Source organism: Toxorhynchites rutilus, chromosome 2, assembly GCF_029784135.1.
Source record: "Toxorhynchites rutilus septentrionalis strain SRP chromosome 2, ASM2978413v1, whole genome shotgun sequence".
Lineage (NCBI taxonomy): Eukaryota > Metazoa > Arthropoda > Insecta > Diptera > Culicidae > Toxorhynchites > Toxorhynchites rutilus.
Window position 1 is genome coordinate 219299478 of NC_073745.1, and position 19536 is coordinate 219319013.

Here is a 19536-nt window from a genome sequence, read left to right on the forward strand (position 1 = left end):
TTTCCCTTCTGCAGGTAAGCGACGAAGATTATGCCAAAAAACGGAGGCTGAAACCTTCCCGGCCGACCGTTGGTTATTTGGCTGCTTTGGTCTGCTTTCGTGACTTGTCAGCCACTGTGCAGACTGCCTATTGGAGTGTGGTAATGGATCCACTTTCCATCCATTGTCACAAAACGAAATCCACTCGATTGCGCCGCTATTTTTGGTCGACGGTCAGCAAACGCGGCACCCATCGCGTGGATAGCTTTTTCATGTCCAAAATGTCGTGCAAAATGTATCCCACTCGTTCTTTTGAAGTGCCTACGACCTCAGCTAACTCGCATAACTTCACTTTACGATCGTTCCAAACGAGTCGATGCACTTGTTTTACGATTTCAGGATTCGTAGCCCCTTTTGGACTTCCAGAGCGAGGTACATCTGCAGTGCTTGTAGGGTCCATTTTAAATTCACTAAACCACCGATAAAATGTTGTTCTCGAAGGAGCAGAAGTGGAATGACATTTCGTCAACCACTGCATTAATTGTTCAGGAGTTTTTCCACCAAAAAGACTATGTTTGATTAAAATACGATATATCTCTTTTTCCTTTTTCTATACGAATACTCAGGTAGTGACACTTAAACAACTGTTTTTTCACACATAGGCTAGTGACAGATGAACCTCTCGAAATGACTTTTGTCCATTTTTTAGTGGCGCCATCTTTTGAAAAATCCCAGGACTTTGCAGCCCATGTAGTTGGTAACATAGAATAGAGTTGTTTTAGAGGGTGGTAAATCGGCTATAGTTATCGAAGTAAAAATATTGTTTTTCAGGAGCACTCAGATTTGTAGATCTTACTGTATGTTGCGTCTGTGGTCTCAAATGGTTCGCTCTATTTGCCATAAGTGCCCATGGCCTACTAAATCAGGATTTCAGCATCAGTCCAGAGGCGAATGAACTGCAAAGTTTAAAGCCACTCAAAAACAAAGAATCGAACCGGTATTTTGTTAGCAACATCGTGAAGAATTTGCGGCCGCGCGTTTTGGCTACACTGTGCTGGCTTATTACCCGATTTGGGAAGTTCTGCACCTTGTACGTTTTCAATCCGGATCGTTTCTTCGCCCTCTGGGTGAAATTTTGCGAAACATCGACTGTTTTGGCCAAGTTATTCGCCCATTCGTCCGAATTAACCTCCACTCTCTCGTTTTTTGCGCGTCATTCCCGGTTTCCGTCCAATTCCTGGCTTGTGGTCCACTGTCATCCGTTTCTGAAACCTTTGGAGGACCCTTGAGACGGCCGAATGATACACATTCATCACTTTTCCCTTTTTTTCAATGCTGCATGTAAGTTAACAAAATCCTATTGTGAGCGGTTTGCTGATTTTCTTCCATCTCGACCGAAATCTCACTGACAACTGTAAAACTGAACGGATGAAAACAAAAACTGTAAAGAGAACCTGGGGAAAAAAATTGCTACATTCGTTCAAGTAACCGTAGGAGTACCGGTAAGTTTCTTGGCTTTTTTTCAAAAATTAATGCATTATTCTGCAAAAATGGTTACAAATTCAATATTCAAAGTATTGCCCATCGCTAGTCACAACTTTTTCCCATCTTTCTGGCAATTCACGGATCCCTTTGCGGAAATAATCGGCCGGTTTGTCGGTTAACCACGAATCGATCCAATTTTTGACTTCATAAAAATTGGAGAAGTGCTGGTCAACCAGGCCATGTTGCATCAATCGAAAAAGATTCACCCAAAATTGATTTTTACCTCAGGTTTTTTTATCCCGATTTATTACATCAAAAGAGCGTGAAAATGACAGAAAATGCCATGACTCACAAATACTGGTGAGCTTTTGTATAATATATATGGTACGGCAATATAAGATTAATACGAGCGAGCGAAACAAGAGACACGTTTCAAAAATGCAGGCATTACTTGGCCACGGCCCAGACCGAGATGGATATAGATCTCCTTTATGCTGGAAAGTGTTTTCTAGAAGTAAAATTAGAAAGCATTTTCCAACTTCAATTTGTAATGAGATGTAATATTATCACGATCCTCCCCAGCATCATTAGCTATGTGGATAGCGTGATCGTGTAAAACAGTCTTGCATTCCAGCCGGCCTTGGTTCGATTCCCGTTGACGTCGTTTGGACTTTTTATTGGGTGCTATCCAAAAAAAGATGAAAAAAGAAAAAGAAAGAGATATCTGCTTCCATACATACATACAAACATTCTAAAGCGTTGGGGGACTGATGACATTATTTGCCTATTTGGCGAAATGACATGTTTTCTGTCGAAAATGAAATGCTTCCTGATAATGCTGGTTTGGGTGTAGTAATCGGACGGATCAATGTCTGGAGAATACGGTGGGTAGAATAGGACCTCCCATTTCAGCGTTTCCAAGTATGTTTTGACTGGTTTCGCGACATGCGGCCGAGCATTGTCGTGCTGCAAAATAACTTTATCGTGTCTTTGCTCGTATTGTGGCCCTTTTTCCTAAAGTGCACGGCTCAAACCCATCAATTGTCGTCGGTAGAGGTCCCCCGTGATGGTTCCATTCGGTTTTAGCAGCTCATAGTACACCACATCCAGCTGGTCCCACCATAACCTTCTAGCCGTGAATATTCCGCGCGGTCGTCGAAGTTGATGTATGGCTGGGGTATCCATACGTTGCCGACGTTTAGAATTGTCGTAATGGACCCACTTTTCTTCGCCAGTAACAATTCGATGCAAAAAAAACCCTTTCTTTTATGCCGTTGGACTAGTTGTTCGCACGCGATAAAACGGCGTTCGATGTCTCGTGGCTTCAATTCATACGGCACCCAATTTCCTATATTTCGGATCATTCCCATTGCTTTTCGATCGGATATGGTTTGCTGAGCTACTCCAAGTGTATCTGCAAGTTCATGTTGCGTTTGCGACGGATCTTGATCGAGTAAAGCCTCCAATTCTTCATCTTCAAACTTTTTTGGCGGCCCGGAACGTTCTTCGTCTTCCAAGGCAAAATTACCACTTTTAAACCGTGTACGCTCGTCTGACACGTTCGTTCAGTTGGAGCATGGTCACTATAAACTTCCACCAAAATACGATGACTTTTCGTAGCTTTTTTCTTCATATTGAAGTAATGAAGTAACACTACCCGCAAAAACACTCTCGTCGGAACGAAATTTGACATATTCAAAAAGTGGCAAAAAACTATGTCGACTCTCTTATTAGGGCTGTACCAGGCAGAGTAAAATCTGAGGAATAGAACAGGAAAAAATATAAGAATAGACACCTTGATTAAGTGGCCTGCAAATTTTTTATATAATCACCTGATCCGCGCCTTAACTTATACAGTTTATCATAACATCTCACTATTGAAAATAAATCATGGGCCTTCATTCTTCACGACGAACGACGTGAGATGGCTCGAGATGTTATTTGTATTTGTGTCCTCTTATTGACTCGGGTATAAAACAGAAGTGAGGTGACTTCCAGAATAAAGCTAGTAATCTCGTTATCTCACTTTACTCGCGGTGCAGAATGATGGTGCTCATTCCATTCATAACTGGGAGGCGAGGAGGGGAGCGAGCAGTCATCGAGTGTAGACGCGTTGTTCGATCGCTCCGTGTTTCTATTTATTTCGTTTGAAGTGGCCATGATGTGATGGAAAGTGATTTTATTTAGTAAAATTTCGTGAAGTGAAGTTGTTGTGACTGTTGTAATCATAATTAATTTTTTGACAAGTAGAAAGCGTGCATATCCAGTTAAAAATTTTTTCACCTTTCGCTATTTTTGGACGTGTTTCAATTTCGTTGAATTCATTGTACGTAAAACAGTTGGTCTGTGATTTGCGAGTATTTTGGGCCCCCGTTCCTTGATTTAGTATCCACGATGTTTCATTGAGTTTTTTTTAAAACGCGATAAATGTGTTTTGATACGTTCGCCTGCAATTTGTTTGCGCATAATTAAAATGTCAGTCGCCATTAATTTAGATTTTCTCATAAGAGGGATAGAAACAGGAGAAAAAAGAAAATGAAGTAATATTAGTGCAGCGTGTTTAAAGATGGCAGCGAGAGGGATTGCCGTAGTGAGAATGGTGTATCTAGGGTTGTGAAGGTTTTTTTTCCGATAGCTATTTTAGTGATAGTGAGTCGGGGTTGTAAGGTTGTGCGGAAGGAGAGATTTAGGATGTGAAATAGTTCTGTCCGCTCAAATATTTGCGCTGTGGTCTGGCCACAACATCGCTCTCTGAGAGGCCATATAAATCTTATGAGCCAATAAAAAGTTTCTAGGGTTGCTATATATATTGCATATATTGCAAATCATTTTGAATTTGTCTTTCTGTAACAACAGAAGTTTAGATGTAAGACCGCTTCGCAAGCCCCTGTGAGATTGTATTGAGATTTGATATACATATGAAGGTAATGATACTTTGAAAGGCTTGAGATTCTGTTCCTGTGTTATATTATCTTATTATAATTCGCCTACAACTGTTTAGTTTAATTTTTAATGAATTTGAGGTCCATCATCGATTTGTTGTTTTCAGCTAGAGTGTATGCATGTGACGTCATTGCAATTACGTTGCGTTTTTTTGACGTCATCATGCAATTGTCATGCATCAACATTATTTTTCCTATATGTTTTGCTCGTAATCTTAAATTTTTGATTTTTGACGTAGGACTACGTCCAACGAGCGAACAAATCGTAATGAATGTATTTTTTTGCCATCGCTGCCTTTTAACGCTCTTTCGTTCGTCTCGTTGGACTCGCCCCTTTGGCTTAGTCTGCTGATTTGTCTCTATCCTGTGAGTGTGTACCGCTAGAGTACAAAAGGCGCGGATCCGCTGAAAAATATATCATTCTCTTTCAAACCGTAAATCAGTGTGGTTGTGTGGCATCGTTTCACATCACATCGCATCAACGGATTGGTGCCGGAGCACCAGTATACCTAATAGCGGTTATAGAATTTCGGCCGCCGGAGTGCTCGAGTTGGCTTGCAAAGCTGCTCACAACAATAAAAAAACCCACAAAACCGAACAGAACAGAGCACATTCGGTTCGGTGGCAACAACTAGTTTCAGCGAGTGGCAAACGCAATCGCAAAACGGAAGCAGGTAGAAGAAGGAAAAAGTTTGTTTATACAGACTGCTTTGGTGGCAAAACCAGCCACCGTAAAACACGGCACTTTTCAGGGGCATTAAACCTTTCAAAGAAGAGTTATTGAAAGTTTTTCACAATACCAATGCATTCTAAAGAGACATAATATAACATATAATATAAACTGATTTATTTTGTTTATCTTGTTCTTGAACTTATTGGTGGTTGGGGTCTTTTAAATTGATCATTCAGTTTTCACAAACCCATGCATGGTTTCCGAGCTAAAAATAGCTTCAAATTACAACACATTGTATGCAGGATGGCATTAACGAATTTTCTCGGTAGCAAGAACTGCTTTCTTTGGTTGATAACTAATGTTGAAAAATGAATGACGTTACAACTGCATTGTATAGAAAAATAACTAAGGAGCAACATGATGAGCTATGTATTTCCTTATTCTTCTTTCTTTGTTTTTAAGAGGCTTTGAACTTTGCAGTTCATTCGCCTCTATATATTTCCTGCTGCTCTGTTCTTATTTTAAAGGGCTTCAATCCGAAGGTCATTCGTCCATGTATTTACTGTTGGTTTTTCAGCACGCTTATAGCTCGTTTATTTCTCGACAGATCGTGGAGTTCGTCTCCAAAACCTCAGTTCATTTTTATTTACTTTGTTTGCGGAAACTACAAATCTTACAATTCATTCGTCTCCGAAACACGGAAACAGTTTAAGGTACGGTAATGTGCTCAATAGTGAAATATATGATAGTGAATGAGCTGATGACCACTTATGCATCTCCTATCACAGCCATCATTTTGATTGTACGATATGTGCATACGCCGAAAGATGCCCGGCGTTGAACATTTAATAAGTACAAAGCCTTCGGAAAAAAATCAAGAATTAACTATAAGACAGCGAGAAAAAATTGGGAAAGTTTGTAAAAAAAACGCAAAACACAACACCAAAGGTGCTTTGCAGAACCCCCAACATGTTCATGAAGAGTAAACAGTAAACTAATACATTTTTCAGGTAGATAGGTAGGTATTCACGTAGCAGAAGAAAATAAAACAATACATTTAAAATATATCAAAAAAAAGCTGTCCCCTTTGTATAGTCCTACGTCACTCCGGTTATGTCCCCGACATTACCCACCCGTCTTTTTAAACTCAAATTTCTTTTGGTTACTCAGGTTCTCAGGTTTTCTAAATGTAACACTCCACCGTCTCGATTTAAATTCAATAAAGGGTATAGCTTTAGAGTATAGCGAATAGCTTTTTAGAAGTTCTCGTGGTTACCTTTTCAGGTTTCCGAAAGATATCTCTCCGCCGTCGCGAATGGATTATGATACAGTACACACGATAAATAATATAAGAAAACGAAGCCAATTCAAACAACTTTATAGGGTTTGCTTCTCAGGATACCTGAAGATAATCTCTGCCGCGTGTTGTAACACATAAGATTTTCGGATTTTTGTTTTGTCGAGAGGTCAATTGTTCGCATTTACATAATCACATCACTTACCGCAGTGAATCCTGATTTTTCCCAACCATTCCCACTAACAACTATCCCTTCCATGATAAACGCCAGGGAACCACGCTATAGAGGCGACCCTTCTGGCCTTCGGGCAGCTAATATCATACTAACATTCCTTCCCTTCCCTTGGTGACTGTGAGAATCCCCGAAAATTGCACAACGAGAATGATTTGCTAGTCCCAAGCGTCATTCTGTGTGTTCTTTGTGCTCTTTGGTTGGTTCAGGTCAATCACGGAGAGCAACTACGAATTGTACAGTCTACCCAAGCTCAAGCTCAAGCTCATTCCATTCATAACTGGGTGGCACTCACAATACCAATTCTTTTCGTCGATATTTCACGAGGTTCCAGAAACAATTGTGATTTACTTTGAGCTTGTATTACAGTTAGTTCACTGTCATGGGATTGGTAAACGTTCATTAAGCCACACATACTGTTTGTTGGCGATGTTATAATTCCATTTTGAACCGATCGAACAACGTTTACAACATTTCTTGAGCGCAACACATTTATATGACTTCAATCTTGTATCGATCTGATAATCTCTTAGCGATAACCTTAAAATGGTTTAATTATCAATTGGTTCTATCTCCTTACCAATTTTCTGGAACCATTGATGAATAACTGAAAATAATGAATTCAGAGTTTACTTGAATACTGACAGTTCAGGTGGACAAGGAATGACACTCCGAAAAATGAAAGTGAACTGTTTTCTCATTGGTTAGTTTGCATCTTCATCTTAAATCAAAAATACAAAGTTTGATCTTGGTTATTCCAATTTAATTCATATTACACAAAACTTTATTCGGAAGAGTTTTGTGATAAGTTTGCAGAACATCACATGGACGTCACGTCCTAAGGTTGAGAATACCGGTGCACTACAGGAAAACGATTTATTTCAATGAGAATTAAACGCAAGGAACATTTATAGCAATCTTTTTAATTTGCTCTAGGTTCTAAAATTACTTTTTGAACCATTTTACTCAGTTTATGGATTTCGACACATCCGCATATTCAAATTTGTATACTGTTGATGATGATGATGATGATGATGATGATGATGGTCCCGCCACCTTCCCCTACAAAGGTTTGAGCAAGACGAGTTATCTATAAGATAATATTTTTTTCCTCAGCTTTGAAATCAGTTTAACAGATAAAAAAACCAACTGATTTTACAACAGATATAAATTCAGAAAAATATTCTATTACATTATCAAAAGAGAAGCCAATACTCAGTCTTGTTCGCCACAGAGCCGATACGATCCCGACTAGGCCCTTGCAGCCAATTGGTCCACCAGAGCATAAGTCCAACCGCCAGCCTTGTTTTGGATAGACAATGAGTACCCCCATACAGAGATGTCGAGAAATTTTCCATCATGAAAGAATCCTAGACCGGCCCTCAAAACTTTTACTTTATATCCTTTATATCTGTGCGACGCGCGCGAGGCTCAAACTTTTGTAGACTACTTTTATTTTTGTTTGAGCTACTACAAAATAAAACAACAAAATAAAAAATAAAAATAGTCCATCATCACCATGATCATGACAGACATAATACTGATGAATACACAGCTTTAAAGTGTGAAATACAGTGCATCTTGAATTCTGTAAGTGTTGTTGCACATTTAATATGTTTTGTCATTGAGTTGAAAACATGAACAAAACATTAACGAATTTTGTGAAGCACATGACAAGAAATTAGGTGTTCTCAATTCATTCGCGTTTCTAGTGTTATATCTATGAAAATCACTTCCTCTTTCAACTCGATCACTCAAATATCGAGACAGCAAACCGTTAACTACTCTATAAATGAACACCATAGTTAAATAAACAATTCTTTGCTTCACGGATAACCATTGCAGAGCGTCCAGCATCAAAGATGAGGAAGTGAACCTATTACATTTTAGAATAAATCGCATTATTTTATTCTGCAAGCGCTGTAACCTCGATATTTGTGTGTCATTGGCTAAAAATAGAACAGAAGAACAATAGTCCAAATGAGGAGAGATGATTGATTTGTGCAGTAGTATTTTGCTGTGAATGGTCAAATCGTTTTTCAATCGACATGTGAGTGTTGAACTTAAGCTTGTCATCAATAACCACGCCAAGATATTTAATTTCCCGAACACGGTCATCATCATCAATCACAATAGAGACGTTTTCATTAGAGCGATTTCGCGAGATTTCGAAAATCGATTTTAATGCAACCTTTCTTCGATGAAAAACATACCGGTTCTGTCGGTTATATATCAGTAAAAAATGGAACTCTACCATTTTCGTTGATACGGCCCTCATAAAAAGATCTAGTGAATATTAATAAAGAGTTAAATCATTTATCAATTTGTATAACTTGGCGTATGAATTGATAAATAATTGTCGTTTTTAGAATTTTCTAAAATAATAGACCTTCGATAAGTTCTCTCTCTTTAGTACAGTTTTTAGAACGAATAATTTGTGATAATATTTGATATGTGAATTTGTGATTGAGATAATAATTTGTGGAGCAAAATTAATTAAATAATATTTGCAGAATATCACATGGACGTCAATATGAAATCTTACCTACCATCTTACTTCACTTTCTTGCAGAAAGCAGCCCCAACCCAGCGGACGTCGTGTTGCCGCAAAAATTCAACCCATCCGGGCAAGATGCAAACAGTCTGTCAAGCGAAGTCGCAGCGGCAGTGGAGTGCACCCTGGTCTCAGAATCGGTTGTCTCGTCAGTCTCCTCGGGGGAAGCCGCAACCACGCAACGAAATAACGGTTCGCTACCGGAGTATGGCCACGTTCGCAAAACCAGTCCAGAGCATGGTAAGCTGGGTTTAGGCTTGCGGTGAAAAAATTCCAAATAATTCTCATTCAGTTTACTTTTGTGTTCATCATCTTACCGTGTGTCACTCGTATTCTTTTCATTCATCCCCCCCATTCTGTTAGATATGTTTTGTCAGGATTTTTAAATTATTATTGAATAAAGTTACCTAGGTTTTATCTATTCACTTGTTTGTTCTTGAATTATCCGTAATGATTGGAGCGCATCAAATCATGTCAAGGTACAAATTATTATTAGTTGATGAATCAACATTGAACTGAAGATATTTTTAACAAAATGAAAGATTGCATTTGGCTTTTTGAGTTCTATTATAGAGGATTTAAACTTTAAAGTTCATTCGACTCCAAAATGGCTTTTTGAACAATCCAGTTTTGAGGATTCCCGTGGAAAATCAATTTGTCTAGTGATAATGTAGCATTATAAGTCAACAAATTAAGATTTTTGATAGACTCATGTAACCTGTTTTTTTTATTTAATTCTTTATTTTTGAGACTTTCAGCCTCTTGGTCAGGTTCGTCTCAGATAACCTGTTTAACATTCTGTAATCATTATAATCATTCTTAAGGATGATGCATATTTCGATACAATATGATATTCATAAACTGTTGATGTTTCATACTTTTTTCCTCAAAAACATAATTAATCTCTTAATTCATCAAACTTGAAACTCTGGCCTGTCTTATTCTTTCCACCAAAAACCGAAGAATAGTTTTTCGGTGACCTCAACGGGATTGCATTTCAACGTGGAATTCAATAAATCCTCTAGCAAAACGTATTCTTATCTCTTCCAGAATCGCCGCATGCCCAAGGCAATGATGGCAACGATGAGGCTGCTATGGCTGTGATAATGAGCCTCCTCGAGGCCGATGCTGGACTGGGAGGACCCGTCGACTTCTCGGGGCTGCCTTGGCCTCTGCCGTAACAAAGTGGCGAGCAACATTCGTCATTCCAACCCAATTGAAGCCGAAACCAAAAAAATAAAGTTACCATATTCTAGAGAATAAATAAATTAGTTCGAGCGGAAGTCAATTTTATTAGTGTTTATTGTGTAACATTGTAGAATAAAGTCAATTTTATTTTACTACAGATGTGTGGAGTATCATATTAGGCAATATTTATCTCTCTCCCTGTGTTAGGATTTGCTTTTCAATACGTGAAAAAGGTTCGTTTCATCGTATCGTAACAGTCACTCGAATCACTCATGGCGCTCTCGTCGATGATGATATACAGATGTCGCTAATGTTGTTAGAGAGGGCATTTCCATCGCCAGCTGAGTCTCATCGTAGTCTAAACACAATTTTGTACGGCTTCGGCGAAAGCGTTATTCCAGGTAATAATTTGATAGACGGATCCGCGTTGCAATTCGTTGGTTTGATTAAAGTAAATTTCTGTAAAATTCCAACGAAAAAGGTAAACATGCAAGCTCGTGCCAGTGATTCGCCGAGGCAACGTCTCCTGCCAAGCCCGAACGGCGTCAATCGTTCCGTGTTGATGATTTTATTGTCTGCATCGAGAAAACGCTCCGGTCTGAATATCTCTGGATCACCCCAATGATTGCTATCCATGTGTACCGTCCGGAGACTCATTAGAATTGTGGTATTTTTTGGGATCCGGTATCCACCCAAGGTGCAATCGGATAGAGCTCTCCTTGGCCCACTTACCGGAACGATATGGAAGAACCGTTGAACTTCCAGCAGAAACGCTTCTATGTACGGAAGAGCTGTGCGATCGTTTTGCTGTGGCATTTCGTCCTGTTGCATGTTTGCGTCGATTTCCTTATGAATTCTTTCTTGAATTTCCGGTCTCAAAACCATCATCATGAAGGCCAAATCGATAGTAATACTGGTAGTTTGTGATCCTGCGATGAATATGTCCAAAATTATCATCGTAAGCTGAAGGTCTGTGAAGGTTGAGCTCTCGTCATTTTTTCGCTCCTTCATTTCCTTGATATAAGCATAAATAAGATCGTCGTCGCATTTGTCTTCACTGTAAGACTGGTGGTGTTTGTTGATAGTGATCATGAAAAATTCATTCAATTCCGCATTGAATCTTTTCAAAAGATTATATCCGGTCCCCTCTGGAGCTATGTGGCGAAGCCAGGGTAGCTGACATAGAATTCCGCCTGACATATCGAATGCCTTCGAGCGATTTTGCAGCAGCTGGAGTAATCTTGCCAGTCTTTCGTCGTTTCTTGGGATTCTTGTCCCCGTTGTGAAGGTCCATAAAACATTTATAACACTGGTAGGTAGAATACTTCCTGGCCAAGCAGGCTCTTCGTTCAAGTCATTTATAATATCAATCAGTTCATTCAGTTCATTCTGGATTTGCAATTGCATTGGTCGTCTTCCATAGCCTGCCTGACGTAAGTGACGCGTTATGAAGTTTCGGTGTTCGGCCCAGAAAGGTCCGTCGGTGCAGGTTACTCCAAGTCTGAACGAGGAAAGAAATAGAAATTAACATTCTATTGAACCTCACTCACACTTCTAATCGATGCAATCTCACCTTGTACCCATGGTTCGCAGCCTTATGAAAAAGTTGTTGGGTCTGCCGTCGAATACTTCTTTGCTGTGAACTTCCCGCACCGCGGGATACTGCATCGCCACCACAACGTATTCTCTTCCTAGCTTTAGACCAATTACTGGGCTGTTGTATTCTGCGGACAGAGCTTCGAATGCCAAATGCTGGCCACCGCAAACTCGCGCTAGTTTTCGAATCATTGGTGTGTTGCCGATAAATGGAAGCCATCGGGGTCCTGTGGATGAAACATCGTACTTAATCAGTGTTTTATATTGAGTGCATGAGTATGGATCTGCTCTTTGCAATATGTTCGCTAATATTGAATTCTCATACGTATATATTGAAATTGTATTCGATAGTGTTAGCTATCGAACGCTGTATGTGAAACTTAAGCAACAGGTAACCTAATCGTATTGTAAATTGTAATTATAATTGTAAATAAAGACAAGAAACATGGATAACTACCCATAAAATTGGAAATGTTAAGTTACAATAAATGTTGGCTAATGACTGTAGTGACCCAAAAATTTGTTTCAATCGAAAAACAGCTTGAAGAACAAACTATTGAAATCACAAAAATCTACAAATTTGGGCACGGCTTGAAAATTCATCTCAGTCATGATTGGTCAGAGGTTGACGCATGTCGACTGTTAGCAGCAAAAGTCCTTCAAATATTGTGCTCGCCCTGGCAAATCGCAGTTTCTGCTCTGCTACTGTGTTGGATGGATAAATTTTCTTACCACAAAATGCACTCTCAGAATATGTACGAAGCAAGCATAGTGCAAACCTCGCACTGACGCGCAAAAGCAAAGCAGGAGAAAAAAATAATTAAATAAAGACATACGCACGCTTCGATTTTCATGCTATTAGAATATGAGAACTTTTTTTCCGATCGAACATACAATTTTCGCAAATTCGTGCATTGTTTCCGGATTAAAAATGTCGTTAAAGACCCATTCCATGAGGTTATGAACCAAAGAACCAAATTTTGGATATTGTTTCAAGGTAAAAAAGTTATAACGTTTTCTGAATAAATACTAGTCATAATATGAATTCAATGAAACGAATTAAATTTTTAGGCACCAACCTTCGAGAAGGGTGTGTTTAAAAAACTACATAATTATATTTAGAATATTTCAAGTTTTCTCTATGCTTATGTTCCTTGAGACATATCTGCACTTAACCAAAATTCAACATTTTTATGCTTGGGTTTCTCTTAGCAAACGATATGGTCAACAAATCACCAAATTTGGTTAAGATCCACAAAAAAAGAAGTATGAACTGCCTCAAAAAGTTGTTGTCACGTCACGAAATCTATACGATAGATTCTAGCGTGACGTGACAACATTTTGACTCACAACAAACACTTTTTAAGAGTTTTCATGCATAAATCACACACAAATGAACGATATTCTGGTAAATTTAATAAAATTTCTACAAGAATCGTCGGTTGCAGAATATTGGATGGATGGATTTCTGTCTGTCTGTCTGTCTGATTTTTATGGACTCGGAAACTACTGAACCGATCGATATGAAAATTGGTATGAAGGGGTTTTTGGGGCCGGGGAAGGTTTTCATGATAGTTTGAGACCCCTCCCCCCTCTCTAAGGAGGGCTGCCATACAAATGAAACACAAATTTCTGCATTACTCGAGGATTAATCAAGCAAATGAAACCAAATTAGGCATATGGAGGTTTTAGGGTGCAATAAATGTTTCAATGAAAGTTAGACACTTCACCCCCCTTTCTAGGAGGGGTTGTCATACAGATGAAACAGAAATTTCTGCCTAACTCGAGAATTAATCAAGCAAACGAAACCAAATTTGGCATGTGAAGGTTTTAGGGGGCAATAAATGTTTTTACGGTGGTTATATACTCCTCCCTCTCTCTTAGTGGGAGCTGCCATGCAATGAAACACAAATTTTTGTATTACTCGAGAACTCATCATGTAAACGAAACGAAATTTGGCATGTGGAGGTTTTAGGGTGCAATAAATGATTCTATGGTGGTTAGATACTCCTCCTCCCTCTCTTAGGGGGTCTGCCATACAAATGAAACCCAAATTTCTGCATTATTCGAGAATTCATCAAGCAAACGAAACCAGATTAGGTATATGGAGATTTTAGGGCGCAATAAATGTTTTCACGGTGGTTAGAAACGAAACGAAATTTGGAATGTGGAGGTTTTAGGGTGCAATAAATGATTCTATGGTGGTTAGATACTCCTCCACCCTCTCTTAGGGGGAGCTGCCATACAAATGAAACACAAATTTCTGCATTACTCGAGAATTAATCAAGTAAACGAAACCAAATTAGGTACCGTTCCGAATCATATTTCGGACACTTTGCTCTGATATCTTCAAATACTTAATGCACTAATGATATCATCAACTATAAAATTAATATCACAATTGCTTCTTCAGAGTAATCACATGGTTTCACTATCATTTCATATGAAAACTACATTAGAATTATAACATAATCGGCAAAAATATGACAACACTACTGATTATCGTTTGTGTTTGACGTTCGCTCAGCGTGAGCACGTAGAATTTACTCGTTCATTAATATTTAAATAACTCCCGTCATTAGTTCTCATTATCGTTAACAGTTTACTGTGATTGCTTGGTAAGTGTTTCGCAGTTGACTATAAAATATAATCAAGTGTAATGTAATTTTCGTTTAAAAAATTACAAAATAAAGTGTCCGAAATTTGATTTAGTGTTCGAAGTTTAATTTTTATTCGCTTCATTTGAAAAGCGTAAAACGATAATTTAACGATTTAACGATAATTCGATAATTTTTTAATATTATCAATCAAATAGGTACCAAAGTAGAAAGCTCAAAAGCATATTGAACTAATTTGTTAAAAATATCAACCAAAGTTTAGATCTGTTTTCTGCATCAGACGTCTTAAGCGTCCGAAATATGATTCAGAACGGTATATGGAGGTTTTAGGCCGCAATAAAAGTTTTCACGGTGGTTAGACACTGTATCCCCTCCCTCCACTCTCTAAGGGGAAGCTGACATAGAAATGAAAGACAAATTTCTGCAAAACTCGAAAACTAATCAAGCAAACTGTCCAATTTGGCATGCGAAGGTTTTAGGGGGCACAAAACGTTTCTATGGAGAATAGACACTCCACCCATCTCTCTGAGGGGGGAGGGGCTGCTATACAAATGATGCAAGCATTTCCGCATAATTCAAGGACTAATCAAGCAAACGGAACTAAATTTGGCATGTGGAGGTTTTAGAATGCAATAAATGTTTTTATTATGGTTAGATACTCCTCCCCCTCTCTTAATGTGAGCTGTCATACAAATGAAAAACAAATTTCTGCATAACTCGAAAACTAATGAAGCAAATGGAGCTAAATTTAAGATGTGAAGATTTTGGGAGGCACGAAACGTTTCTATGGTGAATAAACACTCCTCCCCCTATCTAAGGGGAGAAGAGGGGAGGTCAGCTAGTTATGAATAAAAGTTTTCAAATATTTTTGACCACAGGAAGCGCACAATTTTTCTGCTCAAAAATAATCTACCATCAAACTGCAACAAGCACTACAGCCATCTGTATTAGATAAAAAAACCATCTCGTACGGTTATAACCGGGTTATTGGATTATTTTCCCAACATCCTGTGAGCCTCTCATAACTCTGATGAATCAGAAGGAAATACTGAGCTGGCACAATCGCATGAAATCTAGGATGTGAAGAAATGATTAACGGATCTGTGTAGTTGGAAATCTGAGATTAATTGGAAGATTATTTAGCACACCGAGCAATCGGAAATCGCTTGGAGCCATCTCGAAGACAGATAATATGGATTAGGCTCAAAAAAACATTGTCAACAAGGAAAAACGATCCTAAATCGTTCAGCAATGTTACTATTAAGGTAATGGATTAGCCGTTTCAATCTCTGGTTCTCAACCTGATCGTGAATTTGTAGAGTATCGTGAACCGAAGAGCAGAGGGTGGTCGTGTTCGCGATAAGAAATTATAGTTTGGGCAAACTTGGAAGAAATCCGCAAAATTTCATCGACAACCTACTCGATCAGGTTGCCTGAAAGATGCAAGGCTGTATTCGAAAATCACGATAAAGACACAAAGAATGTTGGAATTTTTGTAGTATGAAAAATCAAAATCCAACCGGATTCCGGAATAAGGGTTTATTTTATCGAAAAACATTTAAAAGAACATTGAAGTAATCTACGATTCGTTTCATAAACGCAACGAAAATGCATGACTTGATTTGGATGGCTTTAAGGTTCTCAGTGGAACTTTGGGCTTCTCAACGTAGGTATTACTTGCGTCATTTTTATTATTAGTAGGGTAACGTGGGGTGAGTTAGACATACGGGGTGATTTGGACCACCCCTTTATCTCAAAAAGTACGACTCAACTTGGATTTTTTATAATATCATTTTCTTTAATTATTGAACCGTATGTAACTAACGTAAAACTTTGGTAACATTCGACAGGTGGAAGGAAACGGTAGCATGAACACGACAAGCACTTTGATTGTAAAAAAATGTAAGTTTTCCGATCGTGGTTTTAAGGTTTTCCCCGCTGATTAAACAAACTTTTCGTGTATTGTTCAGTAAAGTTCTGTTCGTCTACAGAAAAGGAACAATTAGATGCAGCAAAACTGTAAGTTTGATAACAATAAATGAAATTAATTGCATTTTCATTTTTGCATGTTGTGCGGGGTGACATGGACACGTTTCTGTGGGGTGAATTGGTCCTACTGATATGAGACTTTCCTTTGATCTAATTGATTCCGGATGTCACGGAATTACAAAAAAAAATGGGCAGACAACGTTGGAAGAAGGAGGAGCTTTAAAGAGCAACTCAGGCCATCAAGGACGGATTTTATTTGACCAACAACGAAAGTGTTTGAAAATGCTCGTACAACAGTGAAAAGATTCATGCAGAATTCGAGATGGTGTCAATCCAAATTTTCTGGTAAATCTGGCCAAGACACCTGGTATCGATCCCAAAACACTGTTACTGATTGTAACATTATCCCAAAATACTCTACATAAACTTAAGAATGTTTTTTTTTTACGATGAAACACACACTGGACCAAATCATCCCGCATCAACACACATTCTTTACAGATGCACGGGCCAAAGGTTGTGCAGTTTGGATATATTAGGCGATTTGCTTAGGTGGTCCAAATTCCCCCCCTTTTCCCCTACTTAGTTGAGAGCCGAATAACACGCCTTAAATGTATTCAGGAGTATGAAGCTCTAAAATACGCGTGACCTCAGTGCAAGTCAGAAGAAATTTCTTTGGCGAAAAAGCCCCCAGGCAGAACGAGAATCGAACTTGAACCCCCAGCATGATAAAGTGTGACGATAACCACTCGGCCACGGGAGCACAAAAATACATATTTGTAGTAAATTGTGGAGAGAAAATCATTCACAATAATGTTGAGTTAAAACAATATTGGACATTTGAATATAACCCCGAAATAGGTTCTCTGGGTCTGGTAGAACTGGAAGAAAATCTGCATTATGAGTTTCTACCAAGCAACTAGCTTCGATGAATTCCAACAAGTACTGCTCGCAGCTGAACGTATTAAATAAAATCAACGATCGAGAACGCTTCAAGGGCGCTTCCACGACTTCACCCGCTTTACTCACCAGATATTGTATCTTCAGATTATCAACTGTTAAGATTTCTGTAAGACGAGAAAATATTTCGCAATCCGCGATCATGAATGTACAGTGTCAACATCTAGTTGCGACATCCGGATTTTGAGACATATTACTTTCAATTTAGAATGGAAATTTTGACTTGGTGTTATTTGATTACTTGAAACACGTAGTCCTGACGTAGTCTAATATAAAATCATTATAAGACATAACCTTCCTTTAAAATTTTTCACCACTCGAAAATTAATATAATTTTAAATTACATAGAAAACATATTTGATACGGAGAAGTAAATTTTGATAAATAATTTTTATTTTTAAAGTGTGTTCAATCCACCAACCCATTGTCATTATCCCTTCCCATAAGCGAAGCATAAAGTTGAATGCAGTCAATACAAATACAAACGTGAATAGTAAACTAATGTTATTCTAAATCTTCAGATCAGTTAAATGAACAGCAACAAAATTTGGACACTATACTGTTTATTCGTTTGAGTGACAATGTGACGCGTGTGTTGAACGATCCGAAACTAGCAATACATTACAAGATTTAAACGATTTGAACAGCGCGATGATATCAACATCGGTGAATTTAAAACAAATCGTTACTATTCATAAGGCTATTATTCTTATTAATAAAAACATGCAATAGAAATTTGAAACAAACTTGAAATTAAATTTAAGCGAAAAATATAGAATTCTCTTGATTTTGTTCCGAAAACTGGAGAAGTGTCCACGTGGACAACAGGGGGAGGGGTATAAGTAATGTCCACGCTTGTCAACGGAGGGGAAGGGGGGTGTCCAAAACCATGCTTTTTCTGTCCACGTGCTATGTGGACAGCCCCTAAGGCCTGTGGGTAGAAGTAGCTTCAGATTGCTTCAAATTGCCCCACTCAAATCATTGCGTTTAAAAGCAAAATCAACATTTTTGCTGTCCAAGCAAATAAGCAATTTGATTCTAGCGCAAGCTACACGTGTTCCACGCGAGGACCGCTGAGACGCTACCTGATTCGTTTGCAATCAATGCGAATAATACACATCAACATCAACGAAAATATCACCCATTCAGAGTACAGATACGGAAGAGAGTGAAGAGAGAGTGAACCATTGATAAGCGCGGAAATAGCTTCTACCGAAGTGACATGTGCGAGAACGTAATCTCATGACGACGCTGAGGCGACAGCTGTTTTCACTGCCTTCACATGTCATCGAGCGATTGCGATTATGTAAAATGATTCTTTATCTCCCCCATTGAGATGAATAAACCGGCACTTTGTGGACAATATGCTGATTAGCTGACTCCATGAGCCAATTCTTATGGGGCAGTGTGATTGGACAACAATGGAATTATTGAAATTATGACGGTAAAAATTAAACATTATCGTTCAAATACCTGGTGGATAATTGGCCGGTCTCCGGAATTCTTGTAACAGATACCCAACAAACACGAGAGCCAACAGGGTTAGCAGTATCACGAGAACCATATTATCGCGGTTGAAGTTCTATAGTTTCCTGTAATCACAAATCACACTATATTGCGTAACAATCATTGATCACATTACTTCATCATGTTGTGTAAACGGATTGACATGTTGCTTCACTTGCACCTGACTATTGTTGAAGAGATCCCAGTTGCGAAGACGAAACAAGCATTATTTCATGGAAACTTGAAATATAACAACGCTTTCCACAACTCATCATTTCGACAAACGAACCGAAAGCATCGAACTCCAGCAATGAACTGAATCGTTCGAACTAAGAGATTCACGCACGAGGCTGCTAGGAGAATGAGAGTCCTCTCGACGAGAAGCTTAGTACCTATTTGTATGTGTATGTTTTATGTAGCGACATGAATTCATTGGTCTCGAATTCTTTCATTATTTATCTACTAATGTGATTCGCTAAGAGTATTGTGATTTAAACTTGAACTTGACTGATACTTC

General features: G+C 38.6%; 2 protein-coding genes across 20 annotated transcripts in view; one reads left to right on the plus strand and one right to left on the minus strand.

The window, feature by feature from the left end:
* LOC129771502 (protein cycle) overlaps window positions 1-10509 on the plus strand; it is an 88112-nt gene extending 77603 nt beyond the window's left edge. For 15 of the 16 annotated variants that reach the window (XM_055775217.1, XM_055775220.1, XM_055775208.1 and 12 more), the window contains 2 exons: window positions 9181-9402; window positions 10213-10509. In XM_055775217.1, the coding sequence (XP_055631192.1) occupies window positions 9181-9402; window positions 10213-10343 (353 nt within the window). In that variant the 3' untranslated portion in view covers window positions 10344-10509. Of the gene's footprint in view, window positions 1-1325; window positions 1482-9180; window positions 9403-10212 lie in introns of those variants that run through there. The other variant, XR_008742395.1, reaches the window with a different exon arrangement.
* Window positions 10435-19342, minus strand: LOC129771507 (probable cytochrome P450 305a1). Of its 4 annotated transcripts, none has more exons than XM_055775233.1 (4): window positions 19156-19342; window positions 18987-19105; window positions 11924-12173; window positions 10435-11851 (listed from the first exon to the last, which is right to left on the minus strand). In XM_055775233.1, the coding sequence occupies exons 2-4, from the start codon at window positions 19075-19077 to the stop codon at window positions 10699-10701; spliced, it is 1494 nt and encodes a 497-aa protein (XP_055631208.1). In that variant the 5' UTR covers window positions 19078-19105; window positions 19156-19342; the 3' UTR covers window positions 10435-10698. The 4 variants fall into 4 exon arrangements, with proteins under 4 accessions (XP_055631208.1, XP_055631209.1, XP_055631210.1 ...); XM_055775234.1 differs by having other exon boundaries at window positions 18987-19123; window positions 19201-19339; XM_055775235.1 differs by having other exon boundaries at window positions 19199-19324.
* Window positions 19343-19536: the final 194 nt, after the last annotated feature.

Bases quoted from the DNA above. Each gene is read 5' to 3' on its own strand.
- LOC129771507 (XM_055775233.1), bottom strand. From the start codon at position 19,077: ATGGTTCTCGTGATACTGCTAACCCTGTTGGCTCTCGTGTTTGTTGGG. The intron at 12,174-18,986 runs GTATTTGAACGA...TTTCATCCACAG, and splicing joins ACCGGCCAATTATCCACCAG to GACCCCGATGGCTTCCATTT. The intron at 11,852-11,923 runs GTGAGATTGCAT...TTCCTCGTTCAG, and splicing joins CTGCGAACCATGGGTACAAG to ACTTGGAGTAACCTGCACCG.